At 39.1% G+C, this 12,726-nt stretch overlaps 2 protein-coding genes across 2 annotated transcripts; both read right to left on the bottom strand.

The window, feature by feature from the left end:
* Positions 1–187: 187 nt before the first annotated feature.
* On the bottom strand, positions 188–7,292 carry grwd1 (glutamate-rich WD repeat containing 1). The gene is made up of 7 exons (XM_042424568.1): positions 7,032–7,292; positions 6,800–6,917; positions 4,069–4,231; positions 3,760–3,970; positions 2,603–2,748; positions 1,765–1,956; positions 188–834 (listed from the first exon to the last, which is right to left on the bottom strand). Exons 1-7 carry the CDS (start codon positions 7,243–7,245, stop codon positions 526–528), a joined length of 1,353 nt encoding a protein of 450 aa, XP_042280502.1. The 5' UTR covers positions 7,246–7,292; the 3' UTR covers positions 188–525.
* A 1,257-nt stretch (positions 7,293–8,549) lies between these two features.
* On the bottom strand, positions 8,550–11,569 carry zgc:174888 (uncharacterized protein LOC558116 homolog). The gene is made up of 5 exons (XM_042424571.1): positions 10,982–11,569; positions 10,527–10,633; positions 10,043–10,114; positions 9,584–9,730; positions 8,550–9,337 (listed from the first exon to the last, which is right to left on the bottom strand). Exons 1-5 carry the CDS (start codon positions 10,992–10,994, stop codon positions 8,984–8,986), a joined length of 693 nt encoding a protein of 230 aa, XP_042280505.1. The 5' UTR covers positions 10,995–11,569; the 3' UTR covers positions 8,550–8,983.
* Between the last annotated feature and the right edge of the window lie 1,157 nt (positions 11,570–12,726).

Genomic DNA, 12,726 nt, shown 5'->3' with positions numbered 1-12,726 from the left:
TTTCTTATTTCCTTTGATAATGACTCCTGGGCAAGTATTCACTATTCATAGTGAATCTCAAGATCTTGAGGCCTGGACTTTATTATTCAGTCAAAATAATTCTGTGCTTTTCTCCATTATAGGAAAATACAAGTAAAGCAGTCTACACTTTATCTCCAAAAACATAAATTCTGGTAAAGAAATTAACTATGGTTTCAAACATTTTATTTTAAGCATGCAACAGGAAATGCCTAAAATAGCTAAAACATCTGTAAACCATACAGACCTAAAGATCAACAGAGAAGATAACACCATATGGCGCCTACATGTATCAATAAATGTCAAAAAGAAGAATTATGACCTACACAGCTGAGTTATATACATTATTACAAGCCCCTTAATGGTAACAAATATTTGGATTTGCTGCTATTTACACATTAGATGTGTACTACTAATGTAAATGGAAAGTCATTTGTTTCTCTCAACACACACGCGCACACACACACGCACACGCACACACACACACACACACGCTGTATGGCCACACTACACAGATATTGTCCTGAACACGTTGAATCCTGACAGCGCCGTGGAGACCATCACACCAGGTATCTGTTGGTGCCAGTGAACCTCCTTGATCTCCGACTGACCCTGATGCAGGAAGAGTAGTTGAGGGGGCAGGTCTTTCATCCCCTCTGTCCTGGCACCCACATCACATGACTCCACGGACAGATCCCATTGGCTGACGACATCGTCCGCTCCCGACGCGGCAAACACACTTGAGTCTGTGGGGTTCCACTCCACGGATGTGATGGGAGCACTGTGCTGCTTGAAGTTCGCCACAGGCCGCCCAGTCTACAGACAGAAGATGAATGTTGAGGTGTTGAAGCTGTTCATCATTATCAATATCATAAAAGTGTCAATCATAACATGAACACTGATTTATAAATCTGGATTTTCTGCTTCGATTTTCATGAATTGCATCAAAATATTTCCAGGTTCTAAGAAGAAATTGTTTGATATGTTGGGAAATTTGCTTTAGAGCTGCAATGATTGATCGTCAGAAAATGAATCGGCAACTATAATGATAATCTATTAATCACTTGGAGTCATTTTTTAAGAAAGAAAAAATGCTACAATGCTCTTGTTTCAGCTTCTTAAATGAATATTTTGTGGTTTCTTTTTCTATGATAATAAAGAGATTTTTTTTGGGTTGTTAAGTGAACAAAGGACATTTCAGGTTGCATCTTGGGCTTTGTGAAACCATGACTGACATTTTTCACAATTTTCTGGCTTTGATCAATTGAGAAAATAATCAACAGATTAATTGAAAATGAAAATAATAGTTAGTTGCAGTCCTAATTCACTTTCTTTGCGGTGGTATCAACTTTCTTTTGTAACTCTTGGCAAGGAAGCAAATTTGCATATTTCCTAAAATGTGGAATTATTCCTTTAAAAAGGTAACTTTGAAGTGGATTCCAGTATTGTGATGAAGGCAACACGTACAAACTGTTGTGTAACAGATACAAGATAGAACAGATATTAGTTAGGTGGGGATGCCAACCTGTGAAGGCATTACATGTAATACTACAAGCCTTTAATAATGTTTGTCTTGCACTACTAATAGAGGATTAACTTCGATGTGATGACACACTGATCAACATCAAACAGGTTGTAACACAAAGCCTGAATAACCCTGTATGGTTATCAGCTGAAGTGCTGTGTAGGAGTTAAATGACTCCTACTGAAGATGCTGATTAACTTTGCCAACGAAAATGTTTTTACCTTAAACTGTCGCAGATCCCACACTTTCAGAAGCCCGTCATCCCCTCCAGACAGGAGGAATGGTTCGCTCCTGTTCCAGCTGATCACGTTGACGTCTGACGTGTGAGCTTCATTGGCTGAGAGCATGGAGTTGGGCGGGGCACGGATGTCCCAGACACGAATAGACTGATCCACTGAACAAGATGCAAAAACCTTGAGCAAAAGAGAAAGTCAGATTGTGAGATTTGATCTTTGAACATAACAAACCCTGACATGTCTTAAAAATCTTCCCAGACAAGGAACTTCACTTCATTACTTGCTCTTTGTGTTCACTACTGTAAGAATGTAGAGGCAAAAAGGCATCAACCAACGTCAGACTAAGGTGCACATGCACATAACTTAAGCTTGTTTGGTGACTTATTATCTGTAGCAGCTAAGAAAACACATAAATGACATATTTCTGTCTGTGATGGCACATTCCTTCAGTGTTTACAGGTTTCACTTTTAGTCATTCATTCCTCTAACCACACCCTGGTCTTCCATCTGTAAGCTTATTATTAATCCTTGTGGGAAAATGTGTCCTTTGTGTGAGAATCATTCTTACTATTTAAGATCAGCTCCAGTTCTGAGGACAGCATGTTGGTCAAGATGGGAATGAGGACACCAAACATGTATGTCAAATTACAACATCCATGTCTAATATTTAGCATACAGATGTTTTTAGTTTAGAGGGAACCCCACACGAATAGAGAAGAGCCCTGTTTGGACCTTGTGGGGGTCTAGCAGGCACAATGCCGCCCAGTAAAGCATCATCTACCTCAGTCTGATCTACTATGTTGCCATCATCCAACAAACGTACCGTAGCTTCAGTAGGCGACCACTGCAGATCCTCTACAGACTTGCTGTGGGAGCTGAAAGGTCGTTGGTCAATCTGCCATGAAGTCCCTCCCTCCTGTGGCTCCCACACATGGATGTTCTTTTTGCAGTCTCCACTGACGAGACGACCTGTTAATTAAGAACAAACAAAATATTAACTTTAAATCAGTCAACCAGAAGTTTCTCAGCTGTGGAAAATGAAAAATATCGAATGATTTTATAGTATTTAAAGTAACATTCTTGTAGTTCATACAAGCTGTTTTTTATATTTTATTGTTCTGTCCCAAAACCTACTGCATACTCAGCCTTCATCATGAATTGCCCCACCTAAGATTTTGTTCCACCTTTAGCGGTGGTTGTGCAAATTTTATCCTCAGTAACTACAACTTGTGTAAACTTTAGAGCTGCAACGATTAGTCAATTGATGAAAAATTTACGTGCAACTATTCTAATAATTGATTAATCAGTCAAAGTCATTTTTAATGAAAAAAACAAACAAACAATTAATAGATTAATCAAGAAGAGAGATTGACAAATGAATCGATCATTAATAATAAATAAATAATTAGTTGCAGCCCTAGTATACTTTGCATTTTTGCTGATCATGTTCCAAAGTATAAAATAATGATTTTTGCTAAAAAGGTTATTTTTAAGGTCTTGTTTGTTTGAGTATTACATATTTAGCAGTTTGTCTTAGATTTCAAATTACATTTTGTGAAAAGTTGGGCCACTGGCCAAGTAAAAAAACAAAAAGAAGCAGTACGAGCATCCTGCAGAATGCTTGTGCCCGCAAGTATTTAATGCTTTGCGTTATTGTGCATATTTGGTTGTGTCTGGCATTAACAAGTTGCAGTTTGGGAATTTATAAGGGAACCCCTGATGACAGAGGGAGAGAAAATTATATCTTATGTTGGGTACAGACTGTCCTTCTCATGTTACACACACACACACACACACACACACACACACTACAAAGTCGACTACGTGCAGTCAGGGACACTTTCACTATCACAGTACACCACATTAGGCGGTTACCCAAAGTAAATTTTGATGCTAAGTGTCAACAAGTCCAAAAAGTATGAGTACTTTATCTTTTTTTGTCTACAAATTGGATTGTAGGCAGGTAGAAGTGTCACCTACCAGGTACGGTAGGCGACCAATCAATTGCGAAGCCTTCACTCATGTGTCCTGAGAAACTGAAGAGAGCTGTAGCTTCCTTCTGCTGTTTGACAAAAGCTGCCATGGCAGCAGAACTGTGGACGGCCTCCAGTTGAGATCGGAGGTCAAATATTTCTACTTGTCCCTTCTCTGACCAGACAGCAGCCAGTGACTGCTCTCCACGCTGAGTCACCTGAAAACGAAAAACAAAGTGAGTAACTGGGAAACTTGGGGAAGATGATGCTGATAAAGGAGACTTAATGGATCAGGTTTATAAAAATTTCAACATACTCTGACTCTGTTAATCCCTCCATAATGAGGCATCATGGCCAGTTCCATTTGTGGCTTTTTATCTTCGTCCTCCTCATCATCGTCACTGTCTTCATCACTGCTTTCCTCCCCTTCTTTTTCTTTCTCTGTTCCGTAAAGGTTATGCATGCGCATTACGAGAAGTCTGCAGAAATATAAAAGGTTTTCAGATAAGAAGACTTAGAAAACAAATGGCCCCATTATACACTCTGATTGAAAGCGCAGCAGCACATCAAACTATTTAAGTGATAAGTGTCTAAACAACTCTCACCTGTATCCCATTGGTGAGTTTCAGTATGAAGCAAAATATTCCTTTTTTTATAGTGTTTCTTTTAAAAAGGAAAATTCCCAGCTCCTTCCATGCTATTTGGATAACATCAAAACAAAACTGAAACTGCAACAACGATGAAAAATCCTGCTGCACTCTGATTTATACACTGTGGCTTCGATTTCCAAAACTATTTGCTGCTTAATTTGTATAATTTGTCATTTCTTCTATTAGCATCCACTGTCTGCACCTTTGCAATTAAAATGTAAGTACAGTATAGTTAAATACACCACCAGTCAGAGGTCATTGAACACAGTGCATGTGAGCACTCTTAGTAAAATATCCTCAAATTAGAATATAAAGTGATAGATCGGTTTAAATGAATTGAATGTTGAAGCTTTAGTTTTGTGTTTTTAAATATACAAACTTAACTGGTCCTTTTCAGTTCATCAAACAGTAACTAAGAGTCTCATTATGACAGACCTTTTTCACAGGAGACATTTTTACTTGTTATAGTAGGAGAAGCACAGGTGTTTTAACATTCAGCCATCATTACATTTATTATTCATACTTGTGCTTTGGCTTCTGTGACGATCTGCAGCTTTTCAGTTATTGTATCCCTAAATACATCAGCAGATGTCACTCCACAGCCATTACAGACCGGAGAAGTAATTACACCCATTGGTGTTTTAAAATAATGTGTTAAAATAAGCTTGAAAATAATCTGAAAAACAGTGATTTAAAGAGGTCATTTCCAACCTTTCATTTGAATAGATTATAGAGGCCTGAAATAGTGAACTAGTATACAAAACATTAATTATCCTGCACAATACCTGCATAATGACAGGACTCTTTTACAACAGAAACATATTCCTGATGGCAGTTTTTTAAGGGAATTCGCAAAAAACAACAACAACAAAAAAAAGAGCATAATTTCATGTAGAGGAATTTTGTTTTTATGAACCACTACCATTGTAACCATCTGGTGACCCCTTACATATACTATATCATAACCACTTGTGGAGGTCTTGACTCCCAAGTTGGGAACCACTGCCTTTAAGGGGCATCACCCAAACCATTAAAAACAGCCACACACCAAATGTAACACCTTACCAGAAGAATTTAAATTTAAAAATTTAAAGCATAAGAACTTAAGAACTTAATGTAGGGACCAAATACCTTGATATTGATATTGTAAAAACAGTGTAGGGATGACTATTGGTGCTTTCACAATATACTAACACAGAATGGGTGGGTATAATGAGTAAGTGGGTAAAGGCAAATAATGGAACAGCTGGAACAGTCTGTTACGTTCAGAAAATTACATCACTTTACTGAAATGCAGCCTTCAAAACCGGGAAAAGATAACACTGACGTCATATCATGATATTACGATATCAAGACCTAGATTTAAATGTCTAACCAGGGACAGGGGCTGCAAATTAACTTCAGCTAGATGCTCTGTATACACGGTACATCTGTTGCACTGTTTGTATAACAATGTTTATTTGCATGGCACTTGTTACATAAACAAATACATGAATACTCAAAATTATGTGCACAGGGTCCAGAATTATGTGCACATACTCGTGTGTTTATATTGTCAGAGGTCTGTACCAGTGATGCAAGAAGTATTCAGATCCTTTACTTAAGTAAAAGTATAAATACAAAAGTGTAAAAATACTCCATTACAAATAAAAGTATTAATTTTATCCCTCTGACTGATATAATATTATATATGACATCATTAGATTATTAATACTGAAGCATCAGTGTTAGAGCAGCATGTTACTGTTGTAGCTGCTGGAGGTGGAGCTGGTTTGAACTACTTAAATACACTTAAATACTTTAGTCTAGTGGTTCCCAACCTATGGGTTGGGCCCCTCCAAAGGGTCACCAGATAAATCTGAGGGGTCGTGAGATGATTAATGGGAGAGGAAAGAAGAAAAAACAAAGTTCTGATACACAAATCAGTTTTCAGTTTTTGGACTTTTTCTCTCATCTTTGATTTTTGGTGATATCTTAGGTCATTTGAACATTTACTGAAATTGAAACCATGTGAGAAGTTTAGAGGGAAAAATCACTATTTGGCGGAGCTGTCAACAACTCAGACATCTGAAATGTGACCCCGACTACACACTGCTTTTTGTAAGACGTCAAAGGCTAAATAGGTTGGAAACTACTGGTTTCATCTTTAACAATGTGTTGTATTTTAAAGCGTGTTATATTATCCATTGTGTCAAATCTTCATCTAAAAAGTAACTAAAGCTGTCAAATAAATATAGTGGAGTAGAGAGTACAATATTTCCCTTTGAAATGTAGTGGAAGTATAAAGTAGCATCAAATGGAAATACTTAATATTGCAATTAAGTATGGTACTTGAGTAAATGTGCTTGGTTACTATTACTTATATATACAGACTTTATACTTAAAGATGATACCAACCTGTTCTTCAGAGCTGTATCAGCTTGTGTTCCTGCACAGAGCAACATGGACAGAGGAAACTGCTCCCTGCTTTCTCCATCTGCGTCTCTCAGGATGTCGAAGCTCAGACATGGAGCACCTGAACACAAACAACAACACAAACCTGCTAAATTCAACCTGCAGGTCGTGCATTGATGACAATATTGATAAACGAGTGTCTAATCTAGCAGCTAACTCCGAGGGACTAACTCGCCTGTTTGGCACTCGTGGTACATGCGGTACGCAGACCGGTCCATCTCCAGCTCCTCTCCCGGCTGAAGCGGCTCGATCCCGGGGACGTACACTTTCTTCTCCCCTTCTCCGTCCTCCTCCATCTCTACTCCTTCATCGGCATCGCTGCCGACTTCGTCCATTTCCTCCATCTCGTCTACTTCTTCGGCAAACGTGTCTTCATTGGGCGCAGACATCTTGGCAGAGTCAGAGTTTGCTTACTTCCGGTATGTTGCGCGGCCACGTGGTTAAAACACTCTGTCACTCCTCCCCTGCTGCCTCGCTCTCCCCCACCTTTCCCTGTCTCTCCCCTCCATTTACGGGAATTCAGCTGGCCCCTTTGGCGCTTGGCTCCCTGCTGCCAGGAATCATCAGACTTGCAAATATTTGTCTCGGAAATTGCCAAAACTTATATTGGAAAAATGTAAACCTTAATTATCGAGGAGGTTAGGTGGATGTTAATAATTGCCCCCTCCACCCACCCTTCCCCCGTTAGAATAATATTTGTTTAGCAGTCAGATGAATGACTCATACATGTGGAGTTTCATGCATGTATTAACACGGGACAGGATCTCCCACTGTCTCCGAGTGAGTTGTGATGCTTACATTTATTTCAAGGAGGAGTTGTATTATGTGTGAGATGTGCAGCTGCACAGGCTGGTACAGTCCCAGAGGTCAGTAGCTCTTGTACCACTGATAGGAAACAAAGATTTGGCAGCAGCTCACAGCTGGATGTGGACTGGCAGCTTTGATATTAAATTATTTTCCCCTAAATGGTACTGGGGATGAAGAATGTCTTTGTGGTTTCATGAAAAATAACACTAAAAGACTAAAATGGAGATTCAATTGTTTATCTTCTAAATTTTTTCCAAGTTTTATTTTTCTAGCAGCAGCAACAGCATGATCTAATTATTTGTCATTTGCATTCATGCTGTATTACGCTTGATATGTTCTTCCAAATTATGATATAAGTCACTGGGGCTCAAGCCAAAAGTCTGTTCCCATAGTGGCCAAAGCAACCCTGCATTCTCAGGATTATGAAAGTACAAGGAGGGTCCTGCGAGGACAATGGTGCACATTACAGGCGTGGGTGTGTACAAGCAGGGGCAAGTGCGAGCACTAAACAGTGCTCTGTATTTCTCATGTAAATCCTGACAGGAGTCACAACATATCTGCAGCCCGGTTCCATCCGGAGTGCATTCCTTACTCATCTGCAATCCGTCTCTCAGTTGTTATCATAGTTACAAAACGGTTATAAAAGTGTTTGTAGATTGGAAACGACTGTTTCACAGAGCGTGGCAGTAATGGATGAGCTCACATGAATGTGTACTCTCTGTGTCCTGTTGCTGGAATGCATAATCATAAACAAAATATAATCTCCTTTTAGCAGAATGGAGACAAATATGAATCACTAAAAAAAACAGGCAGGAAAGAACCAACTTCAGAGGAAAAAACAGCTTACATTTTTTGAGATTATATCCTGGATAATAATTGCACAAAATATATCTAAATGGCTTTAATTTACAATTATATACAAAAGTAAACGTCTACGACAGTCATATCTTACATTTACATAACATTCATTGTAAACAGTGATGAATTCCACATCAAAAAGACGATGGCTTATGTGCATTGGCTTGCTCAGCATCTCTGGTTAGCATGAAGAGCATAACTAGCTGGAGCTTGTGGCTTGCTCTACAGAGGAAGGCTATATGTTTATATCTGTGATATCAGTTGTTACACAGCACTGTCGGACAGTGAACATAGCTATTTGAACTAACTTTGGACATTAAATGCAACCTGTGCATATCACTTCATATTAAGAAAGCTTACTGCATAACAACACAAAGACACAAACATCAGAAACAATCATTCAGTGCCAGGAAAATGTCTTGCATTTTGTGTGCATCATCGAAAAAGATCCATTTTTAGCGACTACGGCAGCAACCACCAGTAGAGTCTGAATAGCAGGGGGCTCCAGACAAAAGCAGAATATGAAAGGGACGGTGGACTGCAGCTGCACGGAGGTTGTGTAATGTCTATCATCATGTCAGGCTGTCCTTCCTCCACATTGCTGATAGCTCGGGTTGTCAAGAGTCTGGCCCTCGATGGACCGTAGTCCTTTCTCTCAACAGAGGGGGGCAAAGTGGGGAGGGTGCATGTTTCAATTGAAGGTAAGCATCCGATCTCGAGCCACCGAGTAAAAAGCTCTGATGTTAGCTTGAGGAGTTCTTCTGGAGAGGAAGATAGTGCTGTGTATTGAGCCAGGTCTGTCTCCTCCTGGAACCTCTGTGGCACCACAAGGAAACAAGAAACACATTTAAAAGACGGGATCCAAGACACAATTACACAAAGTCTTCAGGACTCTGATGAATTTACTTTCACATAAATGCATGAAATAAAGATTCAAATATTGATATTACTGCAGGAAGCAATCATAAGAGATAGTTCTGTCCTTTTTTCATTTGAAGGATGTCTATTGAACTTTAAAGCAGGACATATAAAAGGTATTATGATTAAAAATAAAAATCATACCTCTGTGTTTTTGTTCTTTCTTATGATTCTATCCAGTGTCTGTTTTAGATCAATGATTAAAGAATGATTTAAGTGCTCATCCCAGAGATTTCTGAGAAGCACGTGCCAGGAGTCCAGGAGGACTACTGCAGCAGGGAACACACAGCACTAGAGGGAAATGAAGAATGACAAAACAACAACAAAGTTAGTTTTAGTGCGCAAAACACATGTGACTAATCACCACAGAAACCACATCAATTACTCAGTTACAAATAAGACTCAAAGCGACAACAGTTTACTGCTAAACTGAGTTTTACAAGATAGAGCTGAAGATCAGGTGAAAACTAATTAAATAAAATATCTTGTTAAAGAAACCAAAAAGTCTTTCAATATAAGACTGATGAAAACTGTTATCATGCTTTAACATGTATGACTAATTTATTGCACATCCTCACTTCCCCTTCTTATCTGACAACTCACCGGATCAGTGTCACAGAGCATGCTTCTTGTGTAGCGGTGCTCTACATAGTAATCTTTAGGAAATACTGTCCGCTAGAATGAAAAAGAAAAGCAAAGAAAAAGATTATAATTAACTCACAGATGAAGAGGTTAATATTTAGACAGTAAAGAATGCTATGCTGAAATATTGAGTCTGACAGGAACAATATAAGATTAGTCACTTATTAAGAATATAACTACCAAGGTGGAACCACTCAATGATTAATCTACTTGGCTCTTTTGTGTCACACATGTCAGTGACTAACAGTTTGTCTTTTGATAGCTTTGCAGGTTATCAGATTACAAGGCAGAGCAGAACATTTGGTCTCATTCATTAGAATACCAACTTACTGAGCACAATCAATACAAGTGGTATTTTTTCAAGGATAAAGATTATATCATTCTTACACAGAGGATAGTTTTCATCTAAGAAAAAGCCATAAAAGTCAAAAGCGTTTTAACTTACAAATCCAGTAGGGTTAGAGTCGATAGTTCTTTTAATATTTTTCACACCCTCCAAGTCAAAGTCACATCCACCACATTGGACAGTCAAGAGTGATAGCAACAGCAAAACTGTTTGAGACATGAGAGAGAAGGACAGAGACGAAACAGATTCAGATAATTGCTGGAAACTTTCTGTGGTTTGTAGGCTTGTACAAACTGCATACCTACTAAAAACCATTACATCATTTCCTTCAATTAGCTTTTTCTGCAGAAAAAGCTAACATGAAACATGGGCTATTTCTGCAACATGTACTATTGCATCAACAAATTTAATTTGAAAAGGAAGAATACTATTTTGACAAGACAAAACCGAACAAATTTGCTACTAACCAGACCCAATAATACATAATTTTTCCACAGACTTGAAAAAGAAAGTTTGCAAAAAGCATAAACATGCATTTAGTTCTTGTTTCTCACCTGGCAGTGACATCCTTTTTATCTTTTTAAGAATGGACACTTCTCCATTTCTCTTGGTGACAGCAATCACACACACACAGACAGGGGTTTCTGTGTCAGACTGTGAAAGGCAAAGTTTCCTCCTCTGTGGTTTTTCTTGAGGTCTTTGACACAGAGTACGCAGCTCTGTCTTCTCCTTCACAGCTTGATGTTCAGTCTTCTTGTTGACATCCTTTTTACATTCCTTCCTCTTGAGTTTCTTTGGTACTTCCCAAAAAAATGCCTCATTAATCCACTCACACCATCTTGCTCTCTCACTTTGGATTTTCCCACTTAAGCCTGAGTGGCTGCAGCCTTTTCCTATCAAAGCTTTTGATTATTTTTTGTTTAGTCTTTTCACTATATCTCTTCCTCTTCCACCCCCTGCCCACTGACCTAGAATCTTCCTGAACAGCCTAATTTGAGTCACTCCTCTCTCTCTCTCGAAACTGGTTAATGGATAAAGCGGGAGAGAGACACTGGCCTCCTCTTCTCTATCTCTCCCTCTGGCCACTCTGTGTATCCTCACTCAGACAGAGGCTCCGCTCAAAGTGAAAGTGCTAAGCTGGATTGCTTGCCTGCTCCCTTTAAGTCTCGGCCCCTCCCACCACCACACGTTTTACCTCACTATTGACTGACCCGTCCCCCTCCCCCTGCTCCCCACATTGCCTGACCCCCATCCTCCCCCCTCCAAACCAGGCCCGAGGAGGCTTAGTCATGCAGTTGGAGCGTATGTTTTTCATTTGGACTCTCCCCCACACCTCGGTGTCTGTGGATCCCCTGGTCTTTATCCCTCCAGAGCCAGTGCGCAATATCATCCTGTTTAATCATCACAATCTATTTTCTTTTCCTTTTTTTCTTATTATATCAAAAATCACATTCCTTGACAAACTGACAAAGGATTGCAACACCGTACTGCCAGAACTTGCAAGTCATTCCATGCGTGACAGCTTTCTTAAGCTATTACTGTTAAAAACCAGTTCCGCAGAGGTGGATGGTGTGATTGCGACGTCTAACATTGTTGTGCACAGCTTTCATCATCTTGTGGTATTAAGTTCTGCTTCCTCAGGTTGTGTTGAGCAGCATCATGTCTTTTGGTTTTCACTTGGATGTCAAGAGAGGAGTTCATTACAAATGAAAATGAGGGAAGTACAAAGTTGTTTCTTCGTGTCAAACAGGAATTCCTCTATGTCCTTTTTTTTTGGACACATGCCATGGGAAGCAGGACTGTTTCCTTTAAATTCCTTCTCTGGTGAGGGGGAAAACAAAACTAGAGAGTAACAGCAAGGAAACTGTTAACTCTCCCTGAGGAATCATTACTTTGAAACCTCCTCACCTACACTAAGCGTCTTTATGATGGGTATAAATATCCAGTCATTGTGCTGTTTCATACATTGCTTTCATATCGGGGAGGTAAATATGTAACTGATTTATAGAGCTGCTGCAAATGATCTTTGTGCTTCTATTTGTGAAACTTCCAAATGAAATCCAGATTTGAGCTAGATGTAGAACAGCATCACAACAGGAAAAAAAGAGTCAATTAGACAACACTAACATACTAGCAATGTGGAGAGGTAGATTCATTTAGCAAGGAAAGCTACGGCCAAACATAATATTTACTCACTTTTCCTTTTAATTTAAACTACAACATGAGTTATGTTACAATTTGTTATATAATTACTACAAACAGTAGGTATGGGTCAAGAAAAAAAAAAATCACCCCCCCA

The sequence above is a fragment of the Thunnus maccoyii genome, chromosome 10 (assembly GCF_910596095.1).
Source record: "Thunnus maccoyii chromosome 10, fThuMac1.1, whole genome shotgun sequence".
In the NCBI taxonomy this organism is placed as follows: domain Eukaryota; kingdom Metazoa; phylum Chordata; class Actinopteri; order Scombriformes; family Scombridae; genus Thunnus; species Thunnus maccoyii.
The sequence above is the reverse complement of the archived record's forward strand: the minus strand, read 5'-3'. Positions and strand labels throughout refer to the sequence as shown.

Excerpts from the sequence above, each read along its gene's own strand:
- grwd1 (XM_042424568.1), bottom strand. The coding sequence starts at position 7,245 with ATGTCTGCGCCCAATGAAGACACGTTTGCCGAAGAAGTAGACGAGATG. Across the intron at positions 6,918-7,031 it reads GTACCACGAGTGCCAAACAG|GTGCTCCATGTCTGAGCTTC; the intron begins GCGAGTTAGTCC and ends GTTTGTGTTCAG. Across the intron at positions 4,232-6,799 it reads GATACAGCTCTGAAGAACAG|ACTTCTCGTAATGCGCATGC; the intron begins GTTGGTATCATC and ends ATATTTCTGCAG.
- zgc:174888 (XM_042424571.1), bottom strand. Across the intron at positions 10,115-10,526 it reads ACTCTAACCCTACTGGATTT|CGGACAGTATTTCCTAAAGA; the intron begins GTAAGTTAAAAC and ends TTTTCATTCTAG. Across the intron at positions 9,338-9,583 it reads GAAAGAACAAAAACACAGAG|AGGTTCCAGGAGGAGACAGA; the intron begins GTATGATTTTTA and ends GTGGTGCCACAG.